At 49.1% G+C, this 16,093-nt stretch overlaps 1 protein-coding gene across 2 annotated transcripts; it reads right to left on the reverse strand.

Annotated features, from left to right (window-relative positions):
* Positions 1–455: 455 nt before the first annotated feature.
* On the reverse strand, positions 456–7,895 carry hdhd3 (haloacid dehalogenase-like hydrolase domain containing 3). Of its 2 annotated transcripts, none has more exons than XM_078425936.1 (2): positions 7,793–7,895; positions 456–5,142 (listed from the first exon to the last, which is right to left on the reverse strand). In XM_078425936.1, exon 2 carries the CDS (start codon positions 5,110–5,112, stop codon positions 4,396–4,398), a length of 717 nt encoding a protein of 238 aa, XP_078282062.1. In that variant the 5' UTR covers positions 5,113–5,142; positions 7,793–7,895; the 3' UTR covers positions 456–4,395. The 2 variants fall into 2 exon arrangements, with proteins under 2 accessions (XP_078282062.1, XP_078282061.1); XM_078425935.1 differs by lacking the exon at positions 7,793–7,895 and adding an exon at positions 7,173–7,238.
* Positions 7,896–16,093: the final 8,198 nt, after the last annotated feature.

The raw sequence follows: 16,093 nt of genomic DNA on the forward strand, positions 1-16,093 counted from the left end.
CTTTTGACATATGAATATATCTTCATTCAACACAATTTTGTCCTCCAGTCTTTAATGACCAGTGCATTCTCTGAACCCACGTTAAAATGCCAAGTTCCATACGCGGAAACTAAGACACAATGTGGAAAAGCCGGAGAGAGGCACAGAGAGAAATGATTCAGCAGTCTCTCTCTAGAACTGCCCCTCGCCTCTTTCATGAATCATGAAATATGAGCTTCTGATGAGCAATTAATAGCAGTGGCGACCTAAATCTCAGTAGAAACTTTAAAAAAATGGTGCAGCTGCATTGTGGACAAGGCAGATACGATTATGAATTATGGAAATGGTTGAGAGGGAGGTAGGAGACCATGAACTCACTGGGGTCGATGGTTTGGACTATTGCCCCAATGTGATGCAACAAAATATGTGATTTCCACAGGATTGATACTTATTAATCAAGAGTGTTTAATTGTCATATTTACTGAAACAGGAACAATAATTTTTTTACTTGCAGCAGCATAACAGAATACGCTTAAAGAAATATTAGAGGCTGGAATAAAGTGTCACTGAAGATGGCGCTGAAGCCAGGCGACTCTGCATGCTGGTCCCAGAAGTGGATCCGCGATCAAACATTACCATCGCTCCACTCTTCTAAACCTTTATTTATCTGTGCATTGTGGACGGTTTGATCGTGATCATGTCTGGTCTTTTCTTCACTGGATAGCACGCAACACAAAAGCTTTTCGCTGGACCTTGGTACATGTGGCAATATTAACATTTAGTGATACAGAGTGGAAACAGGCCCTACGGCCCACCGAGTTCACGCTGACAAATGATCACCCCAGTCACAACATAGAACCAGCTAGTGTGGGAGGAAACCAGGGTATCCTGGGTGAGACACAACATCTACATGGCACATGTATTCTTTATGCAGGGCCATCTGGCCTCTCACCTGGGTAGCCTGGGTGAGACACAACATCTACATGGCACATGTATTCTTTATGCAGGGCCATCTGGCCTCTCACCAGGGTAGCCTGGGTGAGACACAACATCTACATGGCACATGTATTCTTTATGCAGGGCCATCTGGCCTCTCACCTGGGTAGCCTGGGTGAGACACAACATCTACATGGCACATGTATTCTTTATGCAGGGCCATCTGGCCTCTCACCTCATTAAACATAGTCATGTTAACAGATTGCAAATATTGTCAGTGAATGTCGGCAGTGGAAGAACGCAAATCAATGGCCTACACTGCATTGGGACTTGGGAGTGCTGGTACAGGATTCCCAAAAGGTTAATTTGCAGAATGAATCAGTAGTAAGGAAGGCAAATGCAATGTTAGCATCCATTACAAGAGGACTAGAATATAAAAGGAGGGATGTCATGCTGAGGCTTCACAGGGGACTGGTTAGACCATATTTGGAGACAAGCTTTGGACCCAATATCTGAGGAGGGATGTGCTGGCGTTGGAGAGGGCCCAGAGGAGGTTTACGAGAATGATCGGGTTGACGTATGATGAGCGTTGACGACATACTTACAGAAGCTCTCTTCCACAGTGCTTATTCCCACTACTGTTGGCCCTGCTTACACCTCCATGTGCTGTAGAGTGGAGGATATGTGGAAGGGTGCCTTTAGCTAAGTTTATTTCATGTTGTTTAATAGGAAAAGGAGTGGTAACATTTTCACACAAAGGGTGGTGCATGTATGGAATGCGCTGCCAGAGTTGAGGCTGGGACTATCCCAACGTTTAAGAAACATTTAGACAGGTACATGGATAGGACAGGTTTAGAGGGCAATGGCCCAGACGCGGGCAGGCTGGGTCATACTGGTCGGTATGGGCAAGTGGGCCGAAGGGCCTGTTTCCGTGCTGCATAACTTTATTTGTCTCTCTTTAAAAAGATTCCACTTGGTATCAATGCTTGGAAGAGTGCTAGCACAGTATAAGTTGTTAATAAAGTGCATTCTTGCTCCACCTTATGGCTGAACTATTTATTTATTGCATTTTATATGCTGTTGAAATCTCAATTTGTTGGCGAATTTGCTGGTTAACCTGCACATGATGGTGCTCTGGGAAGACAATAGACAATAGACAATAGACAATAGGTGCAGGAGTAGGCCATTCAGCCCTTCGAGCCAGCACCGCCATTCAATGCGATCATGGCTGATCACTATCAATCAGTACCCCGTTCCTGCCTTCTCCCCATACCCCCTCACTCCGCTATCCTCAAGAGCTCTATCCAGCTCTCTCTTGAAAGCATCCAACGAACTGGCCCCCACTGCCTTCTGAGGCAGAGAATTCCACACCTTCACCACCCTCTGACTGAAAAAGTTCTTCCTCATCTCCGTTCTAAATGGCCTACCCCTTATTCTCAAACTGTGGCCCCTTGTTCTGGACTCCCCCAACATTGGCTCTGGTCAGTACTGGGGCAGTGCTTTTGTTTGCCCTGGGCTAACAGTACACTGGAGTTTACTACACCAACATGCAAACAATGCATTGTAAGGAGTAAACGTTAAAGATTCTATTATTCACTGCAGTGGGTATCGATGACAAGCCCAGCATTGATTGAGCCTCCCCAGATGCCTTGCTAAGGAGCTTGCTGCTACCTTTTAATATTTTTTAGCAGGAAAGCTATTGTAGACGTAGAGGCAGGACCAATAAACAACAGCAACTCTCTTCTCTGAAAGACACTGGTGAGTGCATTTTTCTCTCAGAGATTTCAACGCTCTATATTTATTCTGAATTAATCTTGTTATTTTCTTCCAAACTTAAGTTTGCACGTTGGTGTGGTGAACTCCAGTGTGTCGTTAGCCCAGGGGAAACAAAAGCACAGTTTGAACAGCAGTGGGATTTACATACCAGAGCCAACATTCTTCCCAAAGCACCACCATGTGCAGGTTAACCAGCAAATTCACCAACAAATTGAGATTTCAACAGCATCTAAAATGCAATAAATCGATCAGTCATAAGGTGGAGCAAGAATGCACTTTATTAACAACTTATACTGTGCTCGCACTCTTCCGTTGCCTCTCCGTTCAACATGGTGCACTCACTGCAAACTAATCATTGTTTCCAGGCAAGAACACGCGGGTCGCATTTGCTCCACATCTGAGAAAGACTGTGCAGATACTGATCTAAAGTGCAATGTGTAATTTTTTTTTCTTCCATATTAAATGTGAAAAAAAATTATCAAAACATTCCTGATTAAAATGTCACCAAAGAACCACAGCAGAATGTAATCCATTGGATTCTCTTTTATAAATGTTATCAATTTGCATCAACCCACAGAATTGTGCAGATTTCCTCCACTGCTTGCTCATTGAGGGAATATTTACTGGGGTTGAAGACATCCCTCTGCCTAGCACTCTCATTTACACCAGCTCACACCGCTAATTTACACCAGCTCACACCGCTAATTTACACCAGCTCACACTGCTAATTTACCAGCTCACACCGCTAATTTACACCAGCTCACACCGCTAATTTACACCAGCTCATACTGCTAATTTACACCATTCACACTGCTAATTTACACCATTCACACTGCTAATTTACACCACTCACACTACTAATTTACCAGCTCACACTGTTAATTTACCAGCTCACTGCTAATTTACACCACTCACACTGCTAATTTACACCACTCACACTGCTAATTTACACCACTCACCCTGCTAATTTACACCAGCTCACACTACTAATTTACCAGCTCACACTGCTAATTTACCAGCTCACACTGCTAATTTACACCACTCACACTGCTAATTTACACCAGCTCACACTGCTAATTTACACCTGCTCACACCGCTAATTTACACCAGCTCACACTGCTAATTTACCAGCTCACACCGCTAATTTACATGCTCACACTGCTAATTTACACCACTCACACTGCTAATTTACACCACTCACACTGCTAATTTACACCACTCACACTGCTAATTTACACCACTCACACTGCTAATTTACACCAGCTCCCACAGCTAATTCTCTCAGGAAGCAAATCCTACCTGAACGTTTCAATAACTATCAGAAGTCTAAACATCAGCAATCGATGGTCAGGATGAGGGTACTTGGAGTTTAGTTTAGAGATACAGCACGGTAACAGGCCCTTTGGCCCACCGAGTCCACACCGACCAGCGATCCCCGCACACTAACACTATCCTACACACACTGGGGACGATTTACAATTTTACCAAAGCAAATTAATCTATAAATCTGTACGTCTTTAGAGTGTGGGAGGGAACCGGAGCTCCCGGAGAAAACCCAAATGGTCATGGGGAGAAAGTACAAACTCCGTACAGACAGCACCCGTAGGCAGGATCAAACCCAGGTCTCAGGCACTGTGAGGCAGCAACTCTACCGCTGCGCCATCGTGCCACCATGTGCTAGGACAGGCACACACTATTAAGCCTTCATTTAATGAGGCCACACAGTTGGTGCAAGGAGCTGAGGATGTGGGCGCTAGGCACCAGCCCCTTCGCACCACAGGGCTCCTCTTGTCCTCTGCAGATCAGGTAGCTCTCCATTCCGACAGCCCTGGCTGCCAGGTAATCCATCCTGATGTCATCTCCGATGTGCAAGACCTGTCTGGGCTCTACCTGGGCGAGGTTCAGGGCTGCACGGAAGATCCGCTGATCCGGCTTGGCGATTCCGGCATCTTCCGACGTCATCACAAACTGGAAATACTGCCGCAGGTTACAATTGGCTAAAATCTGCTCCAGGCGGCGATCAAAGTTGGAAATCACTGCCATGCTGACACCCAGCTCCCTGCAGTGATCCAGGGTGTCCTGTACGTCACCATACACCTCCCAGTTGGCAGCGCTGCAGAACTGGTGGTAAAGCTTCTCTGCCAGTGGAGACAACACCTGCTCATCGCTCACTCCGCAGAAACAGAAGGTTTTTTTGACCACGTCCACCCACCACTGCTGGGAGGTCAGACCCCGGCCTCGCCCATAGTTGGGCAACTGCTTGTCTTGCATTTGGAAGGCAGCTCGGAATGATCTGTCCAGAGCTCTGGCCTCAAGCTGGAGTCCGTGGAGCTTGGCCTCTGAGGAGTACAGCTCACCAACTGAGCGGCGCACACATAGCAGAGTGCCCCTCACATCCCACGTCAGGAGCTGGGGCCTCATCCTCACATCAGTTATAGCTGTGACTATTCTCTGAAAGAGAACAAACACACTGCACTCACACAATGCCTTCAAAACTCCAGGACATCCTTAAACATGGTCACTGTTTATCAAGTCAAAGCAGCTAATTTATTTCTTGCAAATACCTTAAGCAACAAGATAATAATGTTCATATTTCATATTTTTCATATTTCAGATACAGCGCGGAAACAGGCCTTTTCGGCCCACCAAGTCCGCACCGCCCAGCGATCCCCGCACACTAACACTATCCTACACACACTAGGGACAATTTTTACATTTACCCAGTCAATTAACCTACATACCTGTACGTCTTTGGAGTGTGGGAGGAAACCGAAGATCTCGGAGAAAACCCATGCAGGTCACGGGGAGAACGTACAAACTCCTTACAGTACAGCACCCGTAGTCAGGATCGAACCCGATTCTCCGGCCCTGCATTCGCTGTAAAGCAGCAACTCTACCGCTGCGCTACCGTGCCGCCCCTGTTAAGATATGGTCTCCCAGCACAGTGAGATGCTGCTGAGGACACGCGCTGAAGCTTGATGCAGCCATCGCAAAGGCTCTGTGAGGGAGGACCACAGTCTCAGTTTCTTCCACTGCTGGACCTTGAGGGACCAAGTCCAACGGGGAAACCCTCATGCAAGGGAAGGGCTATCACTCCAGGTGGACACACGAGTAGCATTGGTGCTACGTGTAAGGAAAACGTTTTGTTTAGTTTGGTTTGGTTAGAATGCGGGTATTCTGACGCTCATGTGGGGGTGTGGGGTCGAATCCCACTCCTGACAATAAGTTTAGGACCGGCACGGTGGTGCAGCGGTAGAGTTCCTGCCCTACAGTGCCAGAGACCCGGGTTCCATCCTGACTATGGGTGCTGTCTGTGCGGAGTTTGCACGTTCCCCCCGTGACCGTCGTGGGTTTTCTCCGGGAGCTCCGGTTTCCTCCCACACTCCGACGACGTGCGGGTTTGTAGGTTAATTGGCTTGGTGTAAATGTAAATTGTCCCTAGTGTGTGTGTTGGATAGTGTTAATGTGCAGGGATCGCTGGTCGGTGCAGAACAAGAGAGTTAGATTTAGCTCTTAGGGCTAAAGGAATAAAGGGATATGGGGAGAAAGCAGGAATGGGGTACTGAACGAGTCAGTTCCCCTACTCCCAATTCCTTCGTCTACGCCACATCTGCGCCCGGGATGAGGTGTTTCACAATAGGGCATCAGAGATGTCCTCATTCTTCAGGAAACAGGGCTTCCCCTCCTCCATTATAGATGAGGCTCTCACTAGGGTCTCTTCTACATCCCGCAGCTCCGCTCTTGCTCCCCCTCCCCCCATTCGTAACAAGGACAGAATCTCCCTCGTTCTCACCTTCCATCCCACCAGCCAGCGTATCCAACAAATCATCTCTTCCCCTCCCCTTCGCAGTTCTCCCTCTATCTTCCTGTCTCCACCTATATCCTTCCTTTGTCCCGCCCCCCTGACATCAGTCTGAAGAAGGGTCTCAACCCGAAACGTCACCCATTCCTTCTCTCCTGAGATGCTGCCTGACCTGCTGAGTTACTCCAGCATTTTGTGAATAAATACCTTCAACGGGGTACTGATTGTGAATAGTAGACACACAGTGCTGGAGTAACTCAGCGGGTCGTGCAACTGAGTTACTCCAGCATTGTGTGTCTACCTTTGATTTTAACCAGCATCTGCAGTTTTTTTCCTACTGATTGTGGATGATCAACCATGATCCTAATGAATGGCGGTGCTGGCTCGAAGGGCCGAATGGTCGGCTCCTGAACCTATTTTTCTATGACTTGGTGAGCCGAAGGGTCTGTTTCCGTGCGTGGTTCTTGGTCCTCCAAAAGGGATTTAAACTGGAGGTGGCGGAGTGTGGACTTAAGCAAGAAGGGCTTCTTAGTTGCGTCTGGTTAGGTAACTATAGTAGGGTGAAGACCATTCCATGCTTTAATTGTGCGAGGGAAGAATGAATTGCTATACACATCTGTCTTAATCGTTGGTATCTCGAATTGAATCGAATGCTGAACTATACCACTGCCCCACTCACATGTAAGCAGCTCGTTGTTGCCGGTCTGTAGCGCGGCGCCCTGGAGTGTCATGGCGGCCGTCCCAGCCTCCCGCCGTCATCAGTCCGCGCCCGTGGTCGCCCAGCAACCGCCCGCCTCGCCATCATCAACCCGCACCCGCTGGAATATCGTCATCACCCCGCGCCCGCAGGCCCGCCGTCGCCCGGCAACAACCAACCGCCAGCCCGCCCGCGGCCTGCACTGAGGCCCGCGGCCTGCACTGAGGCCCGCGGCCTGCACTGAGGCCCGCGGCCTGCACTGAGGCCCGCGGCCTGCACTCACTGAGCCCCGCGGCCTGCACTCACTGAGGCCCGCGGCCTGCACTGAGGGCCGGCGCCGGAGCATCCTCGACCACGCCAGGGGATGTCCATGTTACTCAGAGTTAGAAAGGTCAGATGGGTCAAGGGATGGAATTCAAACTGACAGACTTAAAACACAAACTCCAAGATGAGTTTGCCTGGCAGTGAGGCTGTAATTAAGCAAGTAACATATCCTGATGACTGTCTGATGATTTGCTGGCAATATTTCACTTGGTATGATACCCTGGTAATATGTCACCTGTCTGCAGTTAATGTCAAAATTCCCATTCTAAAACACCTACCCAGCTTGAAAATGTAGAAAATAAACAGATGCGTTTAGACCAGAGGTGAGCATTTGGGAGAAAGTATGGAGATGATTTGATTTTCAAATAACGAAGGGCTGCTGCACCCTGCCAACCAAGTCCACCGGATGGCAGCATTGTAGCACAGTCTGGACTGGCTCCAGAGGGCAGAAGCAGCAAACAGCTAATGAACACAATTTAACCCTAACTCCCATCTCAGCATCCAAACAACTAAGCCATGAATCCTACATTAAAGTACAGGACAAAATCTTCATCACGATGCAACACGCCTGCCCCTTCAGTAACACGAGGTCTCCTTTGAGAAGCTGGATATTCATTCTGAACCCCCCTGGTGTGGGTGGTCACAGACAGGCAGAGATGCTTTGTGCAGTAATTAAGAGTGGCAGCAAGCAGTGAACCCCAACCTCAGAGGGAGAGGAAAGGGAACCAGAGGTGGGAGGGCATTTGTTCTGCTCTCTGCTACATTGTGGAGCAGCATGCGGACTGCAAGATGCAGACACGGACACAGCTGGGCCAGTTACAGGGGGTGGGCACTTGTGGGGGTGGGAGGGGGGACTATATAAAGTGGTGAATCTGAGAATTCATTGCCACAGACGGCTGTGGAGGCCGTCACTGGATATTTCTTAGGAGGAGTTTGGCAGGTTCTTGCAGTACTGGTGTCAGGGGTTACAGGGAGAAGGCAGGATAATGGGGTTAAGAGGGAGAGCCAGATCAGCCATGATTGGTGGATTAAATGTCCTAATTCTGCTCCTACAACATATGTTGTAGGGGAACAGGCAGAGGCAGCTGCCTATGCTCTGCGGTGCACGGACGCGGACTCCAGCAATGATGAGCGGTGCTGGAAACACTCGGCATGCCGGGCAGCCGCTGGGGGAGAGGGAACCAGGAATGCTTCAGTCACCCTTCACTGAGCGGGGTGAGGCTATTTGCTCTGAGCCGCCGAGGTGGGTGGAATCCACTGGGTGCCTGCACCCTTGTCACCAGGGAGTGGACACCCCCCCCCCCCCCCTCAGCTCTGGGCATGTTGGCACGCCGAGTCCATGCACTCTCTAATCCCCATCTCGCCCCACATATCACTCGCACGCGTTTTGTCTTTTGACTTTTTCTTTTATTCAGCAAATCCCGCACATGGGCCGCACCATTAACGATCAATAAATAAACAATAAGTCAACATTAACAACAGTGTCACATAATAAACAGTTAACCACAGCCCGCCCGACCTGGAGCCTGTGTGTTCCAGTGGAGTTTATTGTCATGTACAGAGAAAAGCTTTTGTTGCGCGCTGTCCAGTCAGAGGAAAGACAGTCTGAAGAAGGGTCTCGACTGAAACGTCACCCATTCCTTTTCTCCACAGATGCTGCCCGACCCGCTGAGTTATTCCAGCACTCCGTGTCTGTCTGGCGGAAAGATAATACATTGCAGCGGAAAGATAATACAATACATTCCCAGTGTGCAGAGACATGATCAGGGTTGAGTGCAAGGTAATGTGCCATCAAGGGTAGTCCGAGGGATGGTCTGCACAGAGGCAGATGGTCGTTCAGCACCGCTCTCTGTGGCCTGAGGACAGCTGCGAGTGGTTCCAGGGCCCGGCCTTGGCCTTGGCGTCTCTGGCCCCGGGCCCCAGCCTCCAGCCCGGCCCCAGACCCAGCCCCAGGCCGCCTCCACCAGTGTCGCCGCTGTAGTTGTGGGCCAGGGCCGGGCACGGGGGGTCCCGCGGGCCCGCCTCTCCCTCCTCCCCGTCCGGCTGCTCGGTGCAGACCTGCAGCGCGACCAGGGCGCCGAGGGCGAGCAGCCAGAGCCGGGGCCCGTCCCGTTGCCGCGGCGGCAGGTAGCGCCGGCCCGAGGCTGGGTACAGCACCCGCCGGGCCCGGGGCCTCCGTCTCCTCCTCCCGCCCACCTGGCGGTGGCTCTGCCGCTTCACCGGGCCCCCGGCCACCGGCTCCGCCGCACCGCACCGCCACTCGGCGTCCAGGGCAGAGCCAGAGCAAGGCCCGCAGCGCTGCGGCACATGCCGGCCTCTGGCCGCACTGTCCCCGGCCTCCGGCCTCGCTCTCTCTGTCTCTCTCTGTCTCTCTCTGTCTCTCTCTGTCTCTCTCTGTCTCTCTCTGTCTCTCTCTGTCTCTCTCTGTCTCTCTCTGTCTCTCTCTGTCTCTCTCTGTCTCTCTCTGTCTCTCTCTGTCTCTCTCTGTCTCTCTCTGTCTCTGTCTCTCTCTCTGTCTCTCTCTCTGTCTCTCTCCCTCTCTCTCTGCCTCTCTCTCTCTCTCTCTGCCTCTCTCTCTCTCTCTCCGGTGCTCTGTGCTCCTCTCGCTGCCCGGTCCCCGGGTTATATCCACGCAGAGCTCCAGGGCTGGGGCTTGAATTTTCCCTCCCTCATTCACCCAGTGACAGGCGGGGCCGCCCACTTGCCCGGCCGCAAAGATTTATTAAAGCTTGAACGTCGGCAAACATTCCTGAGCAGTGTGTGGGCGAGTAATAAATGTAAACCTGACAAACTGCAGAAAGGTTATGTTTAAATGCAGCTTCTCTGCTGTAAACAGACCTCTCATAAACTAAAGGTCCAGTCCCCATCTCCCGACCTACCTCGTGGGGTGTTTGCATTTTGTTAATCTGCACTTTCTGTAACTGTAACGCTATAATTCTGTAACACGTTGTTATTGTTCACTTTGCACCGCATGCTGATGTACAGTATGATGCAACTGGGAAGCAAACAGAGTGCTCCTGGCCAAGTTCTATAAACCCGTGCAGACCAACTGGACGGAGTTTTTGCGGAAATCTTCAATCCCTCATTACTGTTGTCCAAGGTTCCCAAGTGCATTAAAACGACATCAATAACACTGGTGCCGAACAAGAGTAAGTTGACATGCCTCGATGCATTGCTTGTGGCACTAACGTTTGTGGTGATGAAGTGCTTTGAAAGGTTATGCATGACGCATATCTGTAAAACATATCTGCCATAGAAGGACCTGGACCCACGACATTACAGACACAATACCTCTTAAGGATAGCGGAGTCAGGGGGTATGGGGAGAAGGCAGGAACGGGGTACTGATTGTGAATGATCAGCCATGATCACATTGAATGGCGGTGCTGGCTCGAAGGGCCAAATGGCCTCTTCCTGCACCTATTGTCTATTGTCAACAAGGGATGCAATCTCACTGGTTCTCCACTCTGCACTGGACAATTGGACAATAAGAATACATACGCCAGGCTGTGGTTCATTGACCACAACTCGGCGTTCAACACTCTCCTCCAACCTTATCAGCAAACTCAGGGAACTGGGTCTCTATGGAATTAGATCCTTGACTTCCGAAACGGCAGACCACAAAAGGGTACGGGGAAGATTTACGAGGATGGTCCCAGATCAGGGAGGGGAATCCCCGTTCCCTAAAGAATGAAGACATCTCAGATGTCCTAGTATGGAGCACCTCATCTTGGGCGCAGATGCGGTGTAGACAGAGGAATTGGGACTGACATAGTGACTGATGTCTATTACAAACCCACTGACTCCCACAACTATTTCCACTGCACTTCTTCCCAATTCCTCCGTCTATGCCGCGTCTGCGCCCAAGATGAGGTGTACCATACTAGGACATCCTTAGGGAACGGGGGTTCCGATCCCATCATAGGTGAGGCCCTCACTCGTGTCTCCTCGGTAGCTTAATTCTGTGTCTAACTTTGCAGCTTTGTATATAAGCTTTGTATATAATTATCTTTGTAGCTACTACATTGGGAATGTGTAATGGGACAGTTCTGAGGCAGCTTCATTTCATATCCAAGTCGTGCTATACCTGTTCTACAAACATTTTATGGGCTAGGCAGAACAGATCTTTACTATAGATCGAACATACTCTAACTGACTTACAAGCTGTTGATAGGGCAAAGTAGAACATATTTTACTCTCCACTGAGAGTACATATCTTATCTTATCTTACATATCTTATCTGAAATTGTTTGCTGGATCAGCAAAGAGGGAGATTATACATTTTCGACTTCTTGAATCTCTCTTAGTTTAGGGATACAGTGTGGAAACAGGCCCTTCGGCCCAGCGATTCTGCGCAGACCAACAATCATCTGTACACTAGTTCTAATTTACAGAAGCCAATTAACCTACAAGCCTGCACGTCTTTGGAAAGATTGGAGGAAAGACCAGATGTTGAGAGCTCTCTTATACCTGCATTAAGGAGGTAATTAAACACACCTGAGTAATTACAAACGCCTGTGAGGCCATGTGTCCCAAACATTATGGTGCCCTGAAATGGGGGGACTATTCTGCTTTGCTCCCTTTTTGTGCAGCTGGGTAATATTGACAATTTTCCAATAATCTGGAACCACTCCTGACTCTAGTGATTCCTCCAATCTATACAATCTATATGCTAAAATTCTCGTTTGTTCCTGAACTACAGGGAGAGGAGAGGGTGCTGCACTTATGCAGAGAGGTTTGGGCCCAATAGGTTCACTTGTTCTAGTATCATTATAAATGCCTCTACAATCTCTAAAGCCACCTCTTTCAGAAGCCTAGGGTGCAGTCCATCCGGCCCAGTTGACTTATCACCTTCAGCCCTTACAGCTTCCCAAGCACCTTCTCCCTGGTAATAGCCACTCCACTAACTTCCACCCCCTGACTCTCTTGAATTTCAGGCACGTTGCTGGTGTCTTCCACTGTGAAGACTGATGCAAAAAGGTTATTCAACTCCTCTGCAATTTCTTCATTCCCCATTATCACTTCTCCTGCATCATTCTCCATCGGTCCAACATCCACTCTTGCCTCTTTCTTGCTCTTTATAGAACTGAAGAGACTCTTGCTTTCTTTTATGTTATTAACAAAGCCAAAGTCTGTAGTCTCTTTTTTGCTCTGGTTTATTTTCACCCACAGGTTTAGACTGTAATGGTGTATCATTATTGTTTTGATGTGTTTATGCTTTATTCTTAATTGTTAACTGTATGTTTGTGTTGTCATTTGTGAGCAGAGCACCAAGGCACATTCCTTGTATATGCATACTTGGCCAATAAACGTATTCATTCATTCATTCATTCATTCATTCATTCATTCATTCATTCATTCATTCATTAACTAGCTTACCTTCGTATTTCATCTTTTCGCCCCATATTGCCTTTTTAGTTACCTTCTGTTGTTCTTTAAAAGCTTCCCAATCCTCTGGCTTCCCACTAATCGTTGCAATGTTATACACCTTCTCTTGTAGTATTATACTGTCCTTGACTTCCTTTGGCAGCCTCTTTCTCCCCCTAGAATCTTACATTATGAACCACTAGTGTTTTTTTGGGGTTGGGTGGTTTGAGTGCCTGTTTGATGTTTTTATTGTTGGACTGTGTTTTTGGGGGTTTTAGGGTGTGTGATTTGAATGCCTATTTAATGCTTCTATTGTTGGACTGTGTTTTGGGGGGTTTTTGGGGTTGGGTAATTTGGGTGCCTGTTTAGTGCTTTTATTGTTGGACTGTGGGTGATTGAATTAACATTTTGTTCAAGATGGCCGCGCCGTTGTGTTTGGCTGCCTGCCACTGTATGTTTCTGTATGTTTTTCCTAGTCAGATGTGCAGCACTTTGGTCAACGTGGGTTGTTTTTAAATGTGCTATACAAATAAATTGACTTGACTTGACTTGACTAGTAGAGGGATTGAGAATAATCAGTGCTGGGGTTCGAGGGGCATGGGGCAGGGGGCAGGGTACATCAGGGCCCGACATGCAGAGCACGGATAAATGAGATCACTCGTTTGCAAGAGCTAACCGATACTCAGTCAATTGTTCACAAGAAGTGGAGGCTTTTGATAGCCAGCAGCAATAACCATTGAGAGGGAAAGGTGTGTGGATGGAATGAGGTCACAGTTGACTGCAATGTCTTTGAAGGTTGGGATGGGCCTGTGGAGTGAGTAGGCTCGGCTCCTGTGGGTGTGGGCGTAGTCGCTGGGAACGTTCTATTTATAGATGTTGGAGATAGGACCAGCCAGTGACTGGGAAGAGGTGACAGCTAAACTGTAATCAGTCAGCAATGTTGGAATGGGGAGAAAGTGATGGGCACTGCGCCTAAGCCTACTGCATCTCCCGGTTGCCAAACACTTTAACTCCCCTTCCCATTCCCACACCGACCTTCCTGTCCTGGGCCTCTTCCATTGTCACAGTGATGCCACGCACATTGGAAGAACAGCACCTCATATTTCACGTGGGTAGCATACGTTGGTTTGCACATTGATAGTTACGATGGTTTGCACATTGAATTCTCCAATTTTAGGAACTGCTTAATGCTCCCCCTCTCCCTTCTTCCCCATATACTCACCCCGTTCCCCGCACCACCTGTCCCCCCTGTGCCCCACCTGCACTCACATCCATTTCTCCTTTCTCCCTCTCCTGGAACTTACATTCCTTCCTCTAGCTTCACAATTCACAACTCTTCAATCATTTTGTCTTACACCTTCTGTCCTTTCATCTTAGTTTAGTTTAGAAATACAGTGCAGAAACAGGCCCTTCGACCCACTGAATCCGCACGTACCAGTGATTCCCACACACGAACACTATCCTACACACACTAGGGGCAATGTACATTTATACCAAGCCAATTAACCAGCAACCCTGTACGTCTTTTGAGTGCGGGGGGAAACCGAAGATCTCGGAAAAAATACACGTGGTCACGGGGAGAACGTACAAACTCCATACAGACAGCACCTGTGGTCGGGATTGAACCCCGATCTCAGGCGCTGTAAGGCAGCAACTCAATCGCTGTGCCACCGTGCCGCAAAAGAGGGATGTCATTTATCCGTGCTCTGCATGTCGGGCCCTGATGAACCTTGGCCCCTGCCCCTCGAACCCCAGCACTGATTATTCTCAATCCCTCTATTGGTGGTTCATAATGCTTTAAGAACTATAATTTGATCCAGGTTTGATCTTGAATATGGGTGCCCTCTGTGTAGAGTTTGTACGTTCTCCCTGTGACCGCGTGGGGTTTCTCCGGTTTCCTCCCACATTCCAAAGACGTGCAGGTTTGTAGGTTAACAGAAATTCTGGAGCAACTCAGCTGGTCAGGCAGCATCGCTGGAGTAAAGAAATAGGTGATGTTTCAGGTCAAGATCCTTCATCAGACTGAAGGGCCGCGACCTGAATCATCACCTATTCCTTTTCTCCAGAGATGCTGCCTGTCCCGCTGAGTTACTCCAGCTTTTTGTGTCTATCTTTGGTGTAAACCAGCATCTGCAGTTCCTCCTTACACAGGTTTGTTAGGTTAATTGGCTTCTGCAAATTGTCCCTAGTGTGCTGGATAGAACTATTGTACGGGTGATCATCGGTGGGCATGGACCAGGGAGTGCAATGTGGCTGATGTCCCAAGGGCAGAGGGTGTGTAAGAAAATAACTGCAGATGCTGGTACAAATCGAAGGTATTTATTCACAAAGTGCGGAGTAACTCAGCAGGTCAGGCAGCATCTCAGGAGAGAAGGAATGGGTGACGTTTCGGGTCGAGACCCTTCTTCAGACTGAAGAAGGGTCTCGACCCGAAACGTCACCCATTCCTTCTCTCCTGAGATGCTGCCTGACCTGCTGAGTTACTCCAGCACTTTATGAATAAGGGCAGAGGATGTTGTGAGTGAGACTCAAATTGTGCAGGAATGATTGGTCAGGGAGGCTGGTGCCCTTCATCGCAATGTCTGCTTGTGGCACAGCTGGAATGGCTGCTTCCTCTCTACACCAGACGCACGGCCTCCATCCTGACCTCAGCTGCTGCTGCCTCTCTAAACCAGACACACGGCCTCCATCCTGACCTCAGCTGCTGCCTGTGTAGAGTTTGCGCGTTTCCCCTTTCACACGTGTGTTTCTTCCAGGTGCTCCAGTTTCCGCCCACATCAGAATCAGAATCAGAATCGCCTTTATTGTTATCCAAAAAATCATGTCTTTTGGATGAAATTCCGTTACCCACAGTCCAACAATAAGAGCAATAAAAACAAAGCAATAACACACACAATCACAAAACCAACACAAAACAAAAAAGAAACATCCATCACAGTGAGTCTCCTCCAGTCCCTCCTCACTGTGATGGAAGGCCAGAATGTCTTTTCTCTTCCCCTGCCGTCTTCTCCCACGGTCAGGCTGTTGGAGTTGCCACGTCGGGTCGGTCGGGGCTCCCAACATTGAAGCCCCCTCCGGGCGGAGAAAATCCCGCGGCCTATTCCAGGCCGTGCCGGACGGTGAAAGGTCCGCAGCGGGCCAACCCAAGCCCCGCGATTAGGGGCGGGAGAAGACGCTGCCGCTGCCGGAGCTCCTGATGTTGGCCCCCACCCA

Source organism: Rhinoraja longicauda, chromosome 31, assembly GCF_053455715.1.
Source record: "Rhinoraja longicauda isolate Sanriku21f chromosome 31, sRhiLon1.1, whole genome shotgun sequence".
Lineage (NCBI taxonomy): Eukaryota > Metazoa > Chordata > Chondrichthyes > Rajiformes > Arhynchobatidae > Rhinoraja > Rhinoraja longicauda.